This window comes from Microtus oregoni, unplaced genomic scaffold (genome assembly GCF_018167655.1).
Source record: "Microtus oregoni isolate MIOR12 unplaced genomic scaffold, Mior012 000037F_ref0000500, whole genome shotgun sequence".
In the NCBI taxonomy this organism is placed as follows: domain Eukaryota; kingdom Metazoa; phylum Chordata; class Mammalia; order Rodentia; family Cricetidae; genus Microtus; species Microtus oregoni.
In genome coordinates, this window is record NW_024543096.1 from 2,273,206 (window position 1) to 2,291,413 (window position 18,208).

Below are 18,208 nucleotides of genomic sequence, written 5' to 3' on the forward strand. Positions count from 1 at the left end.
TGAGCTGGGTATAGTGGCACTAGCCTTATTCCCAGCACTCAGGAGGCAGGGGAAGGTAGATCCCTGTAAATTCAAGGCCAGCCAGAGCTACAGGAGATTCTGTTGTAAACAAACAAAGAAAGAAAAGGACAAAAAACAAAACAGAACAAAACACAATGTAGACAATGTGATTTACAGACTTTTCCTCAGTTTTCAGGTGAAAACCAGTAAATACTTTTAGGTATAATCGAAACAAAACCTTTGGTGCGCTACCAATTTTGTAAAACTTTACCATTATAATGAGAGTATGTGCCTTTGTGTGTGTGGGCAAGCACATGTATGCTCAGATGAGAAAGGACAACCCTGTGGAAGTGGTTCTCTTCTTCCACATTTTCATGGGTTTGGAGGAAAGAACACGGGTCACCAAGCTTCCTGTGTCAGAGCTTTCACCCCTGAACCATTTCCCTGGCCCTCTAATTTCAGGAGTGTGAGTTAGAGGAGAGGGGCCTGGACAAGGGGGAGCTTCCACTGTGCTCTAAACTTGTTTTGACTCTCCATCTAGCAGTATGTCTTTGTGCCCACTACGATATAGAAACATTTACATAAAGATTGGAAGCTGGTATGATGCTTTACTATTTGGAAAGAAACAGCTTAGAAAAACAAGCACTGCCAAATGCAGTGTTTTTCACAGGTCTTTCTCTAAGCCATTTCTATTAGCAGTGCCATGCTACAGATGTTTTATAACAAGACATTAAAGACTGGGTAGAAAGAAGAAAATAAATCAGACTGCAGAGAACCCAGGAACTGCTGACATACTGTCAGTCAGTTACTTGTCTACTGTCAGACTGCAGAGAACCCAGAACTGCTAAAATACTGTCAGTTACTTGTCTACTGTCAGCACAGGCTGTGCACTACAATCCTTGACACTCTCGGCTCAGGAAGACCAACGGGGGCAAACCTTGTGTTTAAGGGGCTGCTCTCATGAAGACATTTTAACACAGATACAAAAACAGAATGTATCTTCTAAAAATGTCACTTTTGATTTTGATACATATTCTACCAAGGAGGCACTTACTACAAGATATGTTGGAGGCTAACACTGTGTTTGAGACCACTCATGATGCCATTATGGAAGAAACACTGAGAAGTCACCATCACTTCATTTCCAGTTAGCTACAACCACTGCATGATTTCATGACACATTTCTTATGACAAGTTTTATGACAGTGCTATCTCCCCTGTCCATTTCTCATTTATGCATATTCTTTCCTGAGACACCTCTCTGGAAAATGCGTATGGCCAATCAAAAATGCAACAGACAGCAGAGCTTCCCATAGCTATGCAGAAGGAACACATAAGTTAAAGTGCTCAGGTGCAGACAAGGGCACATATAGTAAGCCTAAACACAGAGGTGTGAATGAACAGGGCTGCACAGGAGACCCAGACAGTCCTGCTCACTTCCAGTGAAATCTTGCTTTCCTTCAGAACACAATTCATAGTGATAGGTCAATGATGGGATTTCCAGCCATACAAATGGAAGTCTAAATAAATGTGTGCTCGAAGCTGGGGCTGAATGCTGAACCAGTCTTAATTTTCTAATTCATATTCACCAATTAAAAATAAACTGGATTTTTATGAGCAAATTTACATAAATCAGATGATAAAGCACCTATCACTAAAGGGTAGGAATTCAGCTCCCAACATTTGCATATATTCTCCTAAAGAAAACATAGGCGTTTTAGCTTTTCATTGGAGAGTCTTGCTGTGCCGGAACTCTAATGGGCTTAGAACAGTAAATTTTGAAGAAACTGATTGCTACCCCTGTAGCTAGTAAATGTCTGCCTAGACCCAGTGGCATTTGAAAAAAGTGTTTTATCATAAAATTATCCCAGCAGAGTCCATTCTGCAAGATAGCATCATCATCATCATCATCAGTACTCCATGCAGGACCCAACAGCTCTGGCACAATATTGCCAGTCATTTATCTGTTGTCAGCACAGGTTACACACTGTAATCCTTGACTGCCTCAGAATTAGAATGTCTTTGATGTCCCCACAAGAGTTTTTTGCCCGAAGGCTTTACCAATGCTCGGCGGCTCAGTGTTTATTCCTCCTAATCTTCCTCTCATCTCCAGGCTAGCAGTGACAGATGGTTATGGGCACACAATAGTATTAAGAGTTTGATATTTTTTTTATGCTGTGCTCTCTGTACAACAAATAGCTATCAGACGCGGGCCAGAGAGCTGACATGGCTCGCGTAGGTAATGGCAAACAAACAGCTCGAGTTGATGCTTTCTGTCATTTCCCCTCCTAACCCTGCTTGTTTTCATTGTATACTCTCAAAGGTAAACTATATTAACCTTATAGACTGTTATTAAAAAGATATATCTATATGAGCATAAAGTGCTTTTCTTTTTTCTTTTTCTTACTCTTTTGATTATGAAAGTAATACTGCTGACATATTGAACAAATATCGAATGTCAACATAAATTTTTAGTGTGTGATAATATCCCCTTCATATAGCTGTGTGTCAGGCGGGAACCCGTGGATGATGCATAGCAGTAAATAACCCAAACAAAATTAGTTCTCTTGTCAGCTTCTACCTTGTATGTCCCCAGGCATCAGTAAAATTGACTGCACGCTAGATTTTCAAAATTAGCCCTAATGTTAGCTATGTGTCTGGCAACCTCCAAGTTTCCAATGTTCTACTATATTACCCGTAAGGATGAATGTGTTACTTTTATATTTTGGCATTTACTCTTGCTGATGCGGCTTTTTTTTCCCTCTTCTCCAAATTAAAAATAATTTAGCCTTAACAATAAGAATGTGCACAAACATCATGCTGCATCTCTTTAAGCAACTAACTTTAGGCAATTAAATTAAATTAAAGCAAAAATATACAAAGGAAGAGAGGGAATTATTCAATTTAATATTGTTAATTTTATTAACATAGCTCTGCCTAATTTTGTGCAAAGTATTGAATAACACGGTTCTCAATCTTGCCTCTATACTGGTGTTTTATACCCAGTTTCCAAATTATTCAACATTTTTACGAAAATCTAGAACCAAACTTTTAAGAATTGACTTTCTTGTAATAATTATTCACTTAGAAGCAAAGGTTAATGGAACAAGAGAGATTTTCAGAAGCTGGTAAATTAGGATGTGTATTTTACCTTCAAAGAGGGTTCATTTCATCCCGACCCACGGCATCTCAAATCACATGAAAGGATACTGAGAACAACATGATTCTGGAAGGGTGACGGTGAACAAACAGTCCCCAAACTGCATCTCCTAACAACGCTTAGCCCCTAAATTTTAGGTTCATGCATTTAGAATCAAAGACAAAATCCCTTTAGGTACCAGATGCTGCAGATCAACTGGGAGAGCTCGAGGAGTTTTAATGTGCTTGGAGGCAAATCCTGGGCAAAGGCGCCTTCCCGCCGGTGTGTGTGCTTATTACTTCACCTGCAGACAGTTGCTCTCAATCGGACCTAATGATCAGCCCAGCACTGCTGCAATAAAGAGGCCATAATCTGTAGGGGAAGCAACTCAAATCAGGCCACATGCAGATTAAACTAACTGGGAGGAATAAAAACTAGATTAAAATATTCATGCCTAATACCAGAAGATTATCAGGACATTTTACCTCCTTAAATCCTAATTTATAGAAGCCAGGGCTAGGTTTATGAGTTTATATTTGGCGGGATTATATGCTGCACTGACTTTCCTGTGATGAGAGGAAATTCAGCTAGACAGTTTGTCTAGCACAATACAAAGGCATTTGGTAGGAGGTAGATGGCTTCCCGTGCACTAATACACTATGACAAGTAAAGCGAAGCTGTCCAGTTAACACTGGTCAAGGTAAGAATGGAAATTATTGTATGAACAGTGATGCGGTTTATTGATGTCCATATGTGAATTAATTCTGGATTAGCACTCTCTGTGAGTGTATAATGGCATCTGATTTTTCTACTTTGAAACTTCTTGAGTAAGATTTGATTTTCTAAATGTGTCTGGCTGCTATTGCTAGTTGAACAAATCATTACAAATATCTTCTATAATCCACATATAAAGTAAAAACACAGCAATTAATGTACAGCTATGAGCAGTGCTGCCTTGGTTCTGTGCTAGTGTATAACCATGTGAAACCCTAAGTGCAAATTCAAGTGATCCTTTTCTTTAGAAGCTACAAGGACAGCAGATTGGAAAGCCCACCATCAGTACCCATTTTGTAAAACAATCAGTAAACTGGCATGTCTTGACTTACCACCTGTGAGGCCATGTGATATGCAATGGTCTCTGTTGATCATGAGCTCCACACAAAAGGTTGTTGGGATCAAGAGCTAGACTGTTGCTCACAGGAAGAGAGTCAGAATTATCTTCTGACAAACCGGATTTCTCCAAGCCTGATTCCTGGATAGATGGATTGTCCAGGGTTTCCTGTCCGGCACCAAGGTCAGGGTGTTCCTCAGACTTTGATTTAAAATTCTCCAGTAACTTCTTAGAATCCCTCTGCTCTGGCTGGAAAGGAGGCATCACGGGCAGAGCTGCAACACCATTTCCATTAAGGCTGAGCATCCTCCTTAAGTGGGCTATTTTGTGCTTGGGCATGAATCTGTTACAAAAAGGGAATGCAATATGTTTTTGTGAAAAAGAAAAAAAGTAAAATGAGTCTTACCTTCCAGTAAGGACACAGTGACGACATACCAAACTGAGAGAAAGCGAGGATGATATGACAACAGTTCTCAGGAAAGGGCAGCAAGTATTAGTCACCAAGAGAAAGCTCAAAGGTTTGAAGTTGGTCAAACTGTCTTTGAGAAGTTTCCAAAGAGGTTTTGTGGCTACAAATGGGTGTGGCACACACTGTAGACTACGAGGCTCTAGATGTACTTAATTATTTGCCACTCATTTTTCTTGCTGGATTCACATTATGTGCTTTTCAGTCACTCTATGTCTTAGAACATTTATCATTCATTGACAATGTTTGAAACTTTCTTTGTTAACTCAACTTCTGTTCATTTGGCTGCTCTGTACTCCTGGGAACCTATATATGCCTTCTATTAAATTGACCAGTCTGGTGTTTCCTGAAGTATATTTATTCAATTTCATTTCTATGTTTTCCTATAATGCTTTTGTCAAACAGAGTTAAATATGCTACTGATTTTCAAAGAACCAACAAAATCCTTTAAAAACAAAGTCCTAATATAATCTACAATCAAAGAGTCACCTATACCATTACAAGATCTAACATCAAGGAGATATCCATCTCTGGGGACCAAACCACAAGTACTTAGAGTGGGAGAAAGGTGAGTGAACACAACTAACCTATGCTGGCAACACTTTACTCACAACAGACAACTTAACTTTTGAAACCCGGAAATAAAAGAGTATCCTGACTTAGAGACCAGTAAAGGCTTAAAGAGGACTTTATTGAAAGATTTTGCAGGGCAGGAAAGTCTGTATTGAGAGGATAGTAGAGAGCATGGGAGGAAGAGGGTGTCATCTGCAAATAGCACACAACCCAGAGTCCTGGATGCAGGTCTGGAGGAGCTGTCTGGGCCGGGTGACTGAACTCTCAGAATTCTGTAAGCCCATCCTCTAGAGTCTAGGTCTCTTCCTGATTTGTGGAGCCAGTGAATAAATAGGGAATATGTGTACTTATAGGTAGGCAGGGAAGAAACCTTCTGAAAGCCGAAAAAGGAACCCAAGTGGAGAAAGTGATTTTGAGAGAGCAGTGCCACATTTCAGAGATTAACCAAAAGCCTTCCTCCACAGGACATGTAAACAGAAGCACAAGACCATTCAGAGGGTCTGGAGGACGGCTGCCCAGCACTTGGACCAGTCCCACGCTGATGGCTGCTAATGCTCACAGTTTCTGCAGGGTGGAATAGGCAGAAACCCTGCAGAAGACAAGGGTTGATGAGTGAGAAACAAAAGAATAGGTGGATAAAGGACTTAGGACTATTTCCCAGGGGACACTAGCTAAGTAAAGAATTCAGGTTCTGAAGACAGAAAAGTTTTGAGCAACAGAAGAAGATATTGTAATATATGATAATGGCAGGATTTATTGAAAAGGGATGGTTTGTAAAAGATAATAAATGGCTTTCCTGCAAAGCTGAAGGAAAGAGAAAAGGAAACAGAAATATAAAACAACAAAACAAAATCTTTCAGATACCAGACATGGAATTTGAAGACTTACTTCATGAAGTCATTGGTTCAGGCCCCTTATTTCAAGCAAGGCTAACAGAGGTGGAGATGAGAATTACAAACATACACATGTATACATATATGCCCCATGGAAGAGAAGGATGGGCAGAAACGATATGTAGTGAAAGATATTAAAAACAAACACACAAACACAGGTGCATTGAGAAGTGAAGACAGAGCTTACGGAACAGGGAGAGAACGTTAACTGGGCCTAAAGACAGGTCTGATGAGCAACACTAGAAAGCATAGGGAAGTGTAAGTGAACTGAATAGCTGTTTTATAGCACACCATGGAGGTTCTACAATCAAAAAATGTCTCCAGGGAGTCCTATGTTTGTTTTATGAAGCCTGGTATCTATTTTGATTTCTAACAGGTAGAGAAAAGCCAATGAGATTCATGGAACACCTTCCTTCCCAGTGCTAAGCAGACAGCAGCACACACAGAGAAGGTGCAAATTATGGTACCAATTCTATAAGTACCTTAATAAAATAATATGGTTTTTTATTTAAAATGGGAAGAAGCCTGGGCATGTATAGACTGTAATTCTACTTCAAAAGTGCAGAAGTTTTAAAAGAACAAATGAACTTACCTTCTTCCTAAAATAAATTCAACATATGAAGGGCATCAATAGCTCTCACTATACGTGTGTGTGTGTGTGTGTGTGTGCGCGCACGTGTGTGTGTATGTGTGTGTGTGTGAGAGAGAGAGAGAGGGAAGAGAGGGAGGGGAAGGGGAAGAAAGAGACAGAGACAGATTTTTAACTTCTGGACAGAAGGACAAATGGTAAGAGAAGGAGCCTCCAGCCTCAGCCACATCTGGAAAGCAGCAGAAATGTAAGCCTATTGTTTATGCAGATAAAGAATGCCAGCAAACCAAAGAGTCCAGCAAAATTACAGACAAAGTATAAAGGATTCACAGTAACAAATCAATGGGCATTGAAACCACATCTTCATTTTTAGGAAACAGTATCGGGACCCATCTTACTCTATTAAATTCCATTTCTACTGTCCAGCATGTGAGGGAAACTGCAATGAAAGGAAATTGGCTAAAGGGCTATAAACAATAGAGGCTGCTGTGGTGGGCAGGTTCTAGGTCATTCCACAGGCTTCCCAGACATTCTCAGGGATGATCAGACTCTCCTGCTAATACAGGTTGTGGCAGCTGCCTTGATAGATGGTAGTGAATAAGGACATGGAAGATGCAAGATATAAACCCAAAGAGCTTACACATCCCACACACCCATGAAATCGAACCAATCCTGAAACAAGGATGGAATAAGGAAAATGCCACTGAAAACACCCTGACCTGGCCTGATAAGCAAGTGCTGAGACATCAGGTAAACAGCACTTGAGTCCTGGGTCTTCCTGCAAAGGTAGGAAGAAGCCCAGGCTCTGTGAGTGCTGGTTTCACTGGAATCCCTTACAACTGTGTATGTTTGAAAATTACAGAGATCTTAGAAGAGCAATAATAATGATGAAGGCAATGGAAGTGTTGATTTATGAGGACAGATTAAAGGAGCTAAATATGAATGGCTGGTGAAGTGACAACAAGATGGACACATAATAGGCGTCTCTAAGGAGAGAGAATAATTATTTAGCCTGGTACAAGGGGGTATAACTAGGAATAATGAGATGAAATTAAGAATAGGAAATTTTAAGCTGAATTTCAAGAAAAACTCCCTGACGGTATAATTTATTAGCTCATAGAATAAATTCCCCATGGAATGCTAGAGCTAGGGAAACTTAATAATTGAGCTGGACAAAATACCAATAAATAACATAGATAACAATCCAGTACTTAGAAGAAGGAGGTTACAAGCAATTTTTCCCTTATTTATACATCTTTTTCACATTTTTTAAAGTCTATTCATTATAGTGATTGTCAACCAAAGAAATACTTATGTATTACCTGAATTTAACAGGATACCTCCTTTAGTTCTGAAGTTAAAAACACTATTCTCATATACTTTGCAGCAAAAGTAATAGCAGAAAATACAACACATTTTAACTACTTTATTTCAATAAAGCTGACTGTTAAACGGACTGGACAAATACATTAATCTGAAAATAAAAAAACAATATCATTCACCATCCCACACAATCTGAGCCTCTGTGCCTTGGAGCTTATATTTTTATAGGCATGTTTATGCAAACAATTTATTGCCATAATAGAAATTAAAAAACAACACCCTTTCGGCCTTTCTGGATGCAGTTCTGTGGTCAATTACTTCTCATCAATACCAAGTTCAAACAGGCATAATACTAACAAGCAGTTTGCTTAATAATAGCCACCACTCTAATTAACCCATCCAGAACATTCTTAACCAGGCGCTATTTATAATCTACAGTTAAGAGACGCCTGGCAATAGACTGTTCTTATGCTTTAAAAAAACCTTAGAGATGGGCTGACATAGAAATGGACAGAATGTCCTGGCACTAACCTATAGAGACTCTGAAAACAGGCTCAAATCCCAACACTTACATCCCTTCCTCAACTCCAATTCTGGTAGAGCTGCCAATGAGAAGAGAGCGAGAAGGTTTTGAAATTACCAGAGAAGAAAAGGCAAAAAAATAATCATCAGCATGATCGTGGGGCAAGGACTGTTCAGGTACCCTCTCCTCTGCTGTCCAAGGACCTAGCTGGGGACATCCCCATGGATACCTGGGATCCCCTCTAGAGCCAAGTCTCTTGCCAACCCTAAAATAGAACCCTTAATCTTCTTCCCTGCTCCTATATCTGCCCTTCCTCCATCTCCATCCTCCCACTCCCCCAAGCTGTTGCCAGTTCTTCTCTTCTCCCTTCCCTCTCCCCCTCTCCCCCTTTCCCCAACTTCACTCCCACCCCCATGCTTGGAACTTTTGCCCTGAACGGTCCTTGCCCCACTATCACGCTGATGATTATCTCGAATATCACCATAGAATCATTGTCTGGCGACGGACGGAGATAGAGACAGAGACCCTCATCAGAGGAACGGACTGAGCTCCCAAGGTCCAGTTGAAAGGCAGAAAGAGGGAGAAGACGAGCAAGGAAGTCAGGACCACGAGGGGTTGGTCCACCAACAGAGGCATGGTGCCTGTTCTAATGGGAGTTCACCAAATCCAGCTGGACCGGGTCTGAATGAGCCTGTGATCAAACTGGACTCTCTGATTGTGGCTGACATTGGGGGCTGACTGAGAAGCTATTGGTAAAGGCACTGGGACTTGGTTTTATGGCATGTTCTGGCTTTTTGGGACCCTAGTCTATATGGATGCACAGCTCCCTAGGCCTGGATGTAGTGGGGAGGGCCTTGGACTTCCCACAGGGCAGGGTTCCCTGCCCTCTCTTAAGCAGGATGGGAGAGGGAGGAGGGAGTATGGGGGAGTGGGAGGGGATTGGGAGGAGGGAAGGAAGTGTAAATTATTGAATGAAAAAATAAAAAAAAAAAAAGAAAAGGCAAAAGAAAAGACATGACCTGCCTTTGAGAGCAGGTATCAGGAGTCTCTCGGAAGCACTGCAGAAACTTTCGGGATTATAGTTACTCTACTCACTCCCATGCTTCTGCTCTGTTATGAGCCAGAGGACTCTTCTTTTTAACTTTCCTCCAAACAATGGCCAATTTATGACAGAGTCTCCTTTCTTGCAGCCTCTTCTTTCAAAACCTAATCTTTGCCATCTCTGTCCCACAGTCTCCAAAGACATTGTCACAAAGTCCCAGGACCATGCCAGGCAATGTGTAAAGACAAGCTTAGGCAAATGTTGTCTAGGTCTAAATTGATATCCCTCTGTCCCACCCTTCCCAAGTCCACACACATAAACTTAGAGCTGAACCCGAAGTCAGTCAGGAGAAGCCACAGGTTCTAAATAAGTTTAAATAAGAAGGGCAGCAAGCAAAGAGAATCTTCCTAAAAACCGCAGTGATTTTCTGCTAGCATGCAGAGATGTATGTAGCTGACCAGAAGGGAATTCAAGAGGAAGGCAGACTTCAAAGGAAGAAAAGGCAACCAGACATACATGTAGGCGCATACAATGCTGAAGGGAATGTTTTGGTTAAAATGTATTCATGGGGAGATATACTACTCACAATTCTCTTTTTAATAGATTGTTAATAAAAAGTACTTATCATAGTAATTTCCAACTACAAAGGTTTTTTTTTTTTTTTTTTTGAGGCAGGGTTTCTATATGGTTTTGGAGCCTGTCCTGGAACTAGCTCTTGTAGACCAGGCTGGTCTCTAACTCACAGGGATCCGCCTGCCTCTGCCTCCCAAGTGCTGGGATTAAAGGCGTGCGCCACCACCGCCCGGCTCCAACTACAAAGTTTTAAAGACAAACAAGTCAAGGACTGTGGACTGACGCCCACAAGATAATGATTATCTACAGTCTTGCTTCAGCATAGAGACTAGAGAGGCAGGAGGTAATTTAACCAATGATATAAAGCAGTGGTGAGGGAAGAGGAAAGGGCAGTGCAGATGACTAGTGGATCCACGTCTGAGTCAGGGGCAAGAGGGCGAATGCTGAGTGCACAGTGGACTCCTGTGGGTTGGAAGGAGAGAGGAGAGAGGTCTGTTCCTGAACATGTGGAAGGGCAGTGGTGGGCACCACTTTTACACAATTTGTTTCATGCAACAACAATTCTGTGGGACATCAGAAATGGTTTCATAAGAAATCAAGCTTGGGAAATGCTGAGATAAACAACATTTATTCATTACAGGCCTTTTAAGGTTCTGTGCTACCATGTGCTACACAAATGTTCATTCATCCACTCTTGAGTACCTAGTAGATCATAATATATATTCTCTTCCAAACTTGGCGCTCCATGGAACAAGAAACCTCTCTAATGTGGCATCCTCAGACCTAAAGACTCATCCAGGAAACTCTAGGAAATGCTACTTGAGGCCCAAAGAAACATGAGTGAGAAGCACGAGGCAGGAAGATGGGTGACGAACTGTCATACACCAGCGATAGCAGGAGGGTGCCAAGGGGCCTTCAGTTGGGAAAATAATGACTCCCAAAGCAGAAACTATACACTGACGTTCTGTATTAGTAGACAATATTAGTAGGAAATATGAAAGAAATTATAGAACTAACAAAAAAGTGACAGAAAAAGATATGGTTATACACACAAATGATAGGAAAAAAAATCAACCATGTTCATCTAAGTGATTTCTGTAGATTCTTGGATTGAAAACAGCTAAAGGAGAAAGAAAATGGGAATAATGAATAAGTTACTTCTAAAACTAACCAGAAATAAGCATATACAGTTTAGTGATCGAAGCCCTTGGGTACCTTATAAAAAAAATCCTATTCATTGTTATCCAACAATGTGTTAGAAATTAATTACAAAATTAACATTTTTAGAATTTATCCACATAAGCAAATAGCAAAGATAATTAAAAGATCATGTTTGCCCACATGTCTCCAATTCATCACTATATGGTGAGCAGATTTAAATACTTTATAGTATACTCATGAGGTATAAAAGCAAACCTCTAGACACAGAATTTGAATTATACATATTCTCCCTTTACCTCCTGCTATGTTATCTTTACTAAACAAAAGAATCACAAGGAAAGAAACCCATGCTAATTACAATGGTATGTTTATAAGGCACAGCATTAAGCAGAAAGTCCTGTATTATTGGTTGGCTGTCTGGAGTGTGGAGGCATGCTCTTTTTCACTGGGGATGACTAAGAGCAAATATTAATAAAATAGGTGGTACATGTCCATAGAGGTTGTTTCAGTGTGGTCTGAACAGACCCAAGTCACAGACAAGTCAGTCACGCTCCCACACCCCCAGCACCACTGTTTTGAGAATGAGATGAGACACCGAAAAGCACTGTGATGGGTGAGGGTGGCTTTTCAATGTTTAATATTTTTTGGTGCCTGAAACAAGATTTATGTCCTGTTACAAACATTCAAAGGCAACATGAAATACTGACAGCAATCTTGAGTGTATGGGAAACAAGAGAGCCTCACTTGGACAAGTCAGATGTTATAATAGGAAATGAGGATCCACAAAAATTAGTTGCACTAAACAGTAACAAGAAGATATCCTTCCACTATTCACTGGCCCAAGAAATGTGTGTTGGAACTGCAAGAGGGTTTGCAGGCCCCAGACAGGTCACACTGCTTAGTAAAGACATGCTCCTCTAGAGAGGACGGACAGAAAGAGACTATGGCCAAAGGATGACTTCCTGATAGTCCCCTTTAAATGGTAGATATAAGGTTGTCTTAAGGAAATCATGTTCTGTTCTCAGAGCCTATTCCCAGTTGTTTATATTTACCACCATGACTTGTAAGAGTGATTTCCACAAATCTAACACTTAGGGGGTAACTATTCTTTTACCATTTGCTTATACAGACTCTCTTAGAATAGTGTGTACAATTAGTATTATTTATCTTAAATGGTTATATCTTGAGTCCCCATTCCCTCTTAATTCAAAGTGTTTTAGATTGTATACTTTGCTAATTTCACTGACTACTTATATGAGCAATTCACCTTAGCCAATTTTATAAAATCCTTTTAGGATATAGTCTGCTCACAGAAAATTCAAATTCCTTACGAACATTTGAGAATATGAAAGCCACCTTGCATTCTTGCCAACATGAACTTCTGCCTTGACAAAAAAGCTCTTTAAGGCAACAACTAAAATCTGGCTTATGTGAGGGTTTTTTTTTTTTTTTTTTTTTTTTTTTTTTTTCCTAGCCATTCCATACTTAAGGAAATTTCTAGCTGAACCTTTGAGGATAGAATTTTCTTTCCCCAGTGAAGATCAGATTTTTAGGTTATATTTCTTTTTCTTTCTCTTCCCCTGTGGCCTAATGGTACCGTGGGCCTTCTGGTCACTTTGCTCCTCCACACATTATCTAATGCTGGGATTATTCCTAAGATCATCTTGGGTGTAAGTGTATTCTTCAATCACTCAATAAATAAGTCACAGTGTTTAATAATCAAACAGATCCATCCAATTGATAGTTAAGCCTCCTCTATGTGCAAGAGGGTACATTTATACTCATAAAGCTTCAAAGCTTGTTTACAGTGACATTTCATATACACTTGTTTTCATTGCCCACATCACCATTTTATTCCCTCTCCCTCTCTCTCTATCTCTCAGTGCTAGGGATTAAATTCAGGACTTAGCCTGTACTAGACAAGTTCTCAAACACTGAGTTACATTTGTAGTCCATCATAATATTTTAAAACTAAACTGATTTCTGATACCATCAATCAATGCTTCACAGACTGCACAATTTGCTTATCAATTCTTTTTGTAGCTCAGAATTTCATATCTACCTTGTTTTATGATGGTGAAGTACTATGGTTTGAGTCTGCAATGGCCCCTCCGTGTGCTCATCTTCTGAACGCTTGTTCCACAGTGTATAACAATATTATAGGGACTCTGTGGAACTTTTAGGAGAAAGCAAGCTAGGGAGAAGCCCATAGAGGTGATGCCCACCATTCATTCAGATCAGTATTTTCAGTTTCCTAGTCTACACAATGTGCGTAAAGCTGCTACTACCTTTGCACCTTGGGCTGAAGCATCTACTGTTGGCTCTTGCTCACATGAACTGCCATGATGGACTAAAATCTCCATCAGCCCAAATCATCCTTTTTGCTTTCCATTGTCTCCATCAGATGTATGGTTACAGCAATGCAAAGATCACTAAGGTAGCACACAAACACAAAGCCATTCCACAAGGTGGATTTGAAGTCATTTCTTTCTAAGCAGAGAAGGGGCTATTTCCATGCATATGATTGACTTGTTGTGTAAGGATTCACTTTTCAGCAAGTCTCTCACACATCAATAAAACATCAACACTTGGACAGGTCTGAAAGTGGCCTCCACTCACATGCTATTTTCGAGGGTTCCTTTTCTCCCTCTTGGGAAAAGACATTATTTAGAGGTTTAAAAAGAGGTGGGAAAAGTACATCGGTATTGAAAAGGCAATCACTTCCCTCTTTCTGAACAAATTTGAGGCAGGGTTTCCAATTGGGCTATTTCCTTTGGAGTATGACAAGATTAGTTTTTTTTAAAGATTCTAATTTGTACTAAAATTCTCTAATCCCTTTCCTTCCTCCAAACCCTTGCATATGCTCCCCCCATTCTCCTTCAAATTCATGGCCTCTTTTTTTACTAATTGTTACTGCCTGCATATACGCATATACACATACTGTGGCGGTTTGAATAAGAATGCTCATCATAGGGTCATACATCTGAATGCTTAGTCACCAGGGAATAACACTATTTGAGAAGGATTAAGAAAGGAGGTCTTGAAGCCCATGTCAGGTCCAGTTTCTTTCTCTCTGTGTGCCTTCTACCAAAGGATCAGGATGTAGTTCTTAGCTACTTACTACTCCAGCACCACGTCCTGCCATGATGCTAATGGACTATAAGACTCGGAAACTATAAGTCAGGCCCCAATTAAATGCTTTCTTTTAAAAAAGTTGCTGCAGTCAAGGTTCTCTTCACAACAACTGAAGGTAGGGTGGAGGCCTCCTGGGTACCCTCCTGTCCACATTGGCATGTCCATTGGTGGTATGCCATGATTTTTTATTGGATACTGTGGCGGGAAAAGTGGGGAACAGGTACAACACCATGATAGGTGAAACTTCCTGAAAAGGGTACCAGGAAAATAAGGAGGTTTTATATCCATGCTGATAGTGACAATAAGAGAATACTGCCAAAGTTGAAAGAATCAGGGCAATAAAAAGAAAATATTTGTAAGCTTTGTTTCCCAATGTTACTTTTAAAAAACAAAAACAAAGAAACAAGAGAACAAAGACCCAAGTTTTGGTAAAGAAATTTTTCTTAAGACTATGTTTGTTTTTTGACTATTCTCTTAATCTCTGTAGTCCTCGGTTTTCTGATCTGTCCTGTGAGAGTGAGACCACTTGCAGACTTCTCAAAGAGGTAAACGTCAAACTTCTAATCACGTCTACTGTTTACTTTATTGTTAACAGGCAAAGCAGCATGAAGAGTAATGCGGGGCCCAAGGCATGTTATCTGGTTTCAAAGTCAGGGCTCTGCTAAAGTTTAGCTGTCTTGAGAAAGTCTTTTCATTAGATACCAATTAACTTGTTAGTAAAACGGAAATAATACTGTTTTGCAGAATTATGCTGTCGTATTGGTTAGCATATGCTAAGAACGCAGTCAATTTCCACTCTAAAAAACTGATGCCAATGGTGAGGATCAGGATGACATCGTGTTCCTAAAGGGACACCGAATAGTCTGAGCACTCTTGCGCAGGGTTACATTATGCTTTCTTTAAATTTCCTCTCACATTATACTTTAGCCACCCATTTCAGATGAGCAGTTTAGTATGCTAATTTCATTTGTATATGAACTAAAGATTTGTGTTCATGTCTTAGGAGCACATAAACTGCAAAAATCAAACAAATATATTCCTTCTTTGGTCATATAGTATTGTTCTCTGCTTTTTAGTTTCCTTCCACTCTTTCTTTATTACCTTTCTTCTCTTTAAACTCCATAAAACTAGAAAAATAAGATCAGGAAAAGCAAAGTACCAGTTTCCATCCCTAGGCATGAATATACGACATCAAAAGTTCATCCTCCTATTATTAAATATTATAATGCTAGCTACTGATTCACTCATGTTCTGATTATACTGTTGTCTAATAGTTAAGCCACAGAAACCAGCCTTATAAGAACTAATATTATAAAATAGTGTTGTTAATTTTACATTCAAAGTAAGTGTGCAAGTTAAATACACAATATAATAGAAAATCAGAAATGCCTGACACGCAGGGTCATCCTACAATATAATCAAGGTAAAGACAGGTCTGAAAAGTCAGTGAAAACACTGAATAAAAAAGGTTTAGAGAGAAAAAGATTTATCTACCATTCAAGCAAAATTATACATGCTAGATGGCTGGCCAAATGGCCGACTGTTCTCAAGGAACACAGTTTGGGAGGTGCTGCATTCAGGAGGGAGCTGGGTGGGGCTGCAGCAGAAACCACATCTGGAGAGAGCATGGTTCCAGGACTGCACTACAACAGGATGCTCAGTTCTGCTCTCACGAAGCTCAGAAGCTTGCCAGGTATGCGAGTGTGAGGTAGGCTGTTGCTACGGTTTGGATGTTTTTTCCAAAGGGTGGTGCAGTTGAGACGTGGAGGTGACAGACTCACTGGGGAGATGAGTTTTAGGGGGGAAGTCTTTAGGTAATTTTGAGAGCTGCCAAGGAAGGTAGATTTCATGAAGTCCTGTGGTAACTTTGGCAAAGAACTACTATATAGAAGGCTGTATGCCCCAGCGTCTCTCTCTGTTCTGGTTCAAGATGAGACTGCTTTTACACATATTCCCACCATGTGTGCCACCATCTGCCATGCTTAGCAAAAGCCATCCAATAGAATGTCTGATCTTGGACTTTGAACTTCTAAAACTGTAAGGAACATAAACCTTTCGTTGTATATGTTGGTCCCCTCAGGTATTTGATTGTAGTAATGCAAAGTTAACTGACAGGACTGTAACTAGGAAGGAAAATCACACACGCAAATGGCCTAGTGCATGACAGACATGGTCACAGCCAGAGCACCAATGGGTGGAGGATAGGCAAGAAGACACGGTGAAGAATGATGAAAGATAAGGCCTGGTACATCAGCAGGGGAGGCTTTTGCCCTTAATAATCTAAGTGAAGGGGCTAAAAACCCTTGGAGAAGTTTTGGGCCAGTAGGGGTCTGTATAAATACTCTAGCTGTGATGTGAAGAACAGCTTAGGATAAATGTGGCAGAGCCAATAATAATATATAACCTCCTCTGTTGTCTGAATCCCCCTACAATAATGGGTGAAGGCAGAGACTCTTATATACAAAGAGGAAAAAGGAGGAAATGTCAGTAGAAAGGGGAAAAGTCAACAGAATTTCAGAAGATGGAACACAAATGGGTAAGTGGTGCCTGAAAACATACGAGGCAGAACATGTGGCTCAGGAAAAGTGAGTATACACAGGTGTGAGGCTGCTATCCAAGAAGCTGCTTGTGGTGCCGTAGAAGCTCTGAAAGGATCAAGAACTGGCTACTCTGGGGCTCATGGGGGCACAGTTGAGTAGAACAGAGCACAAGTTACTCATTCTCTGTAAAGTAATGCCAAAATCTCTTCCGTCAACCAGCTCCATTGACAGCTTCCATGTCAAGAGCAGAAAGGGGGATCGTAACTAGCGATGTTGGATAGAGACCAGGCAAGGACCAGGCAAGGCAACGGTGAGTCAAATGAAAGAACAAGAAACCCATTCTCCCTTGGCTTTCTAGTAACCTTTTCCCATTTGATGCCTAGACAGCTTGAGATTTGCTTCTAGGAGATTGTCCAAGCTTTTCTCTGGAAACCAACTGGACTGACCAAGAGAAACTCTTAGTGGTGACTCAAAAAAGAAGTTGACCTCTGTTTCACTGAGGAGAATAGTCACAAGTGAATAAATACCAGCTCCAAAGAACTAATCATCTTTTGAGGTCTTGCTATAAAATATGAATGGATATAAACGATACTAGAAAAACCATTTTAAAAAAGATTTAATCTTATGTGTATTTGAGTGAATGTATGACCACATGTGCAAGGCTATCCACCGATGACAAAAGAGGTTTCAGATCTGAGTCACCTGATAAGTATACTGGGAAGTCAACTCTGGCCTTCTGGATGAACATGATGGCTCTTAAATAAGAAGCCATCTCCCCAGCCCCTGAGGAAACTTTTGAACAGAAAATGAACAAGACAAAGAAAACTCTGAGAAAGAACTGTTACAACGTGGAGAACAAAAGGAAACAGAAAAATTCTATAGTAAGTGTCATAATACTAACATTTTACATCCATGAGAGGAAAACCAAAATGTAATAGGAAGGGCATTCAAAACCAAACCAAAACAAAACTAACAATTTGAAATATTATAGGGGTGGGGAGGGCAGTACAGTGGTTAAAGTGCTGGCCAAGCAAATGGCAGGGCAGGAGTGTGTATCCCCAGAGACCATAAGAGCTGACTTCTGTAATTCCAGCCTACCAGGGTGGAGAAAAGGTACCCAGGACAAGCTGCCTAGCTAGA

The 18,208-nt window shown here is 40.4% G+C and overlaps 1 protein-coding gene across 4 annotated transcripts in view; it reads right to left on the reverse strand.

The window, feature by feature from the left end:
• Gtdc1 (glycosyltransferase like domain containing 1) overlaps nt 1–18,208 on the reverse strand; it is a 355,136-nt gene that overhangs the window by 55,868 nt on the left and 281,060 nt on the right. For all 4 annotated transcript variants that reach the window (XM_041631624.1, XM_041631626.1, XM_041631623.1 and 1 more), the window contains one exon: nt 4,246–4,593. In XM_041631624.1, the coding sequence (XP_041487558.1) occupies nt 4,246–4,593 (348 nt within the window). The remainder of the gene's footprint in view (nt 1–4,245; nt 4,594–18,208) is intronic.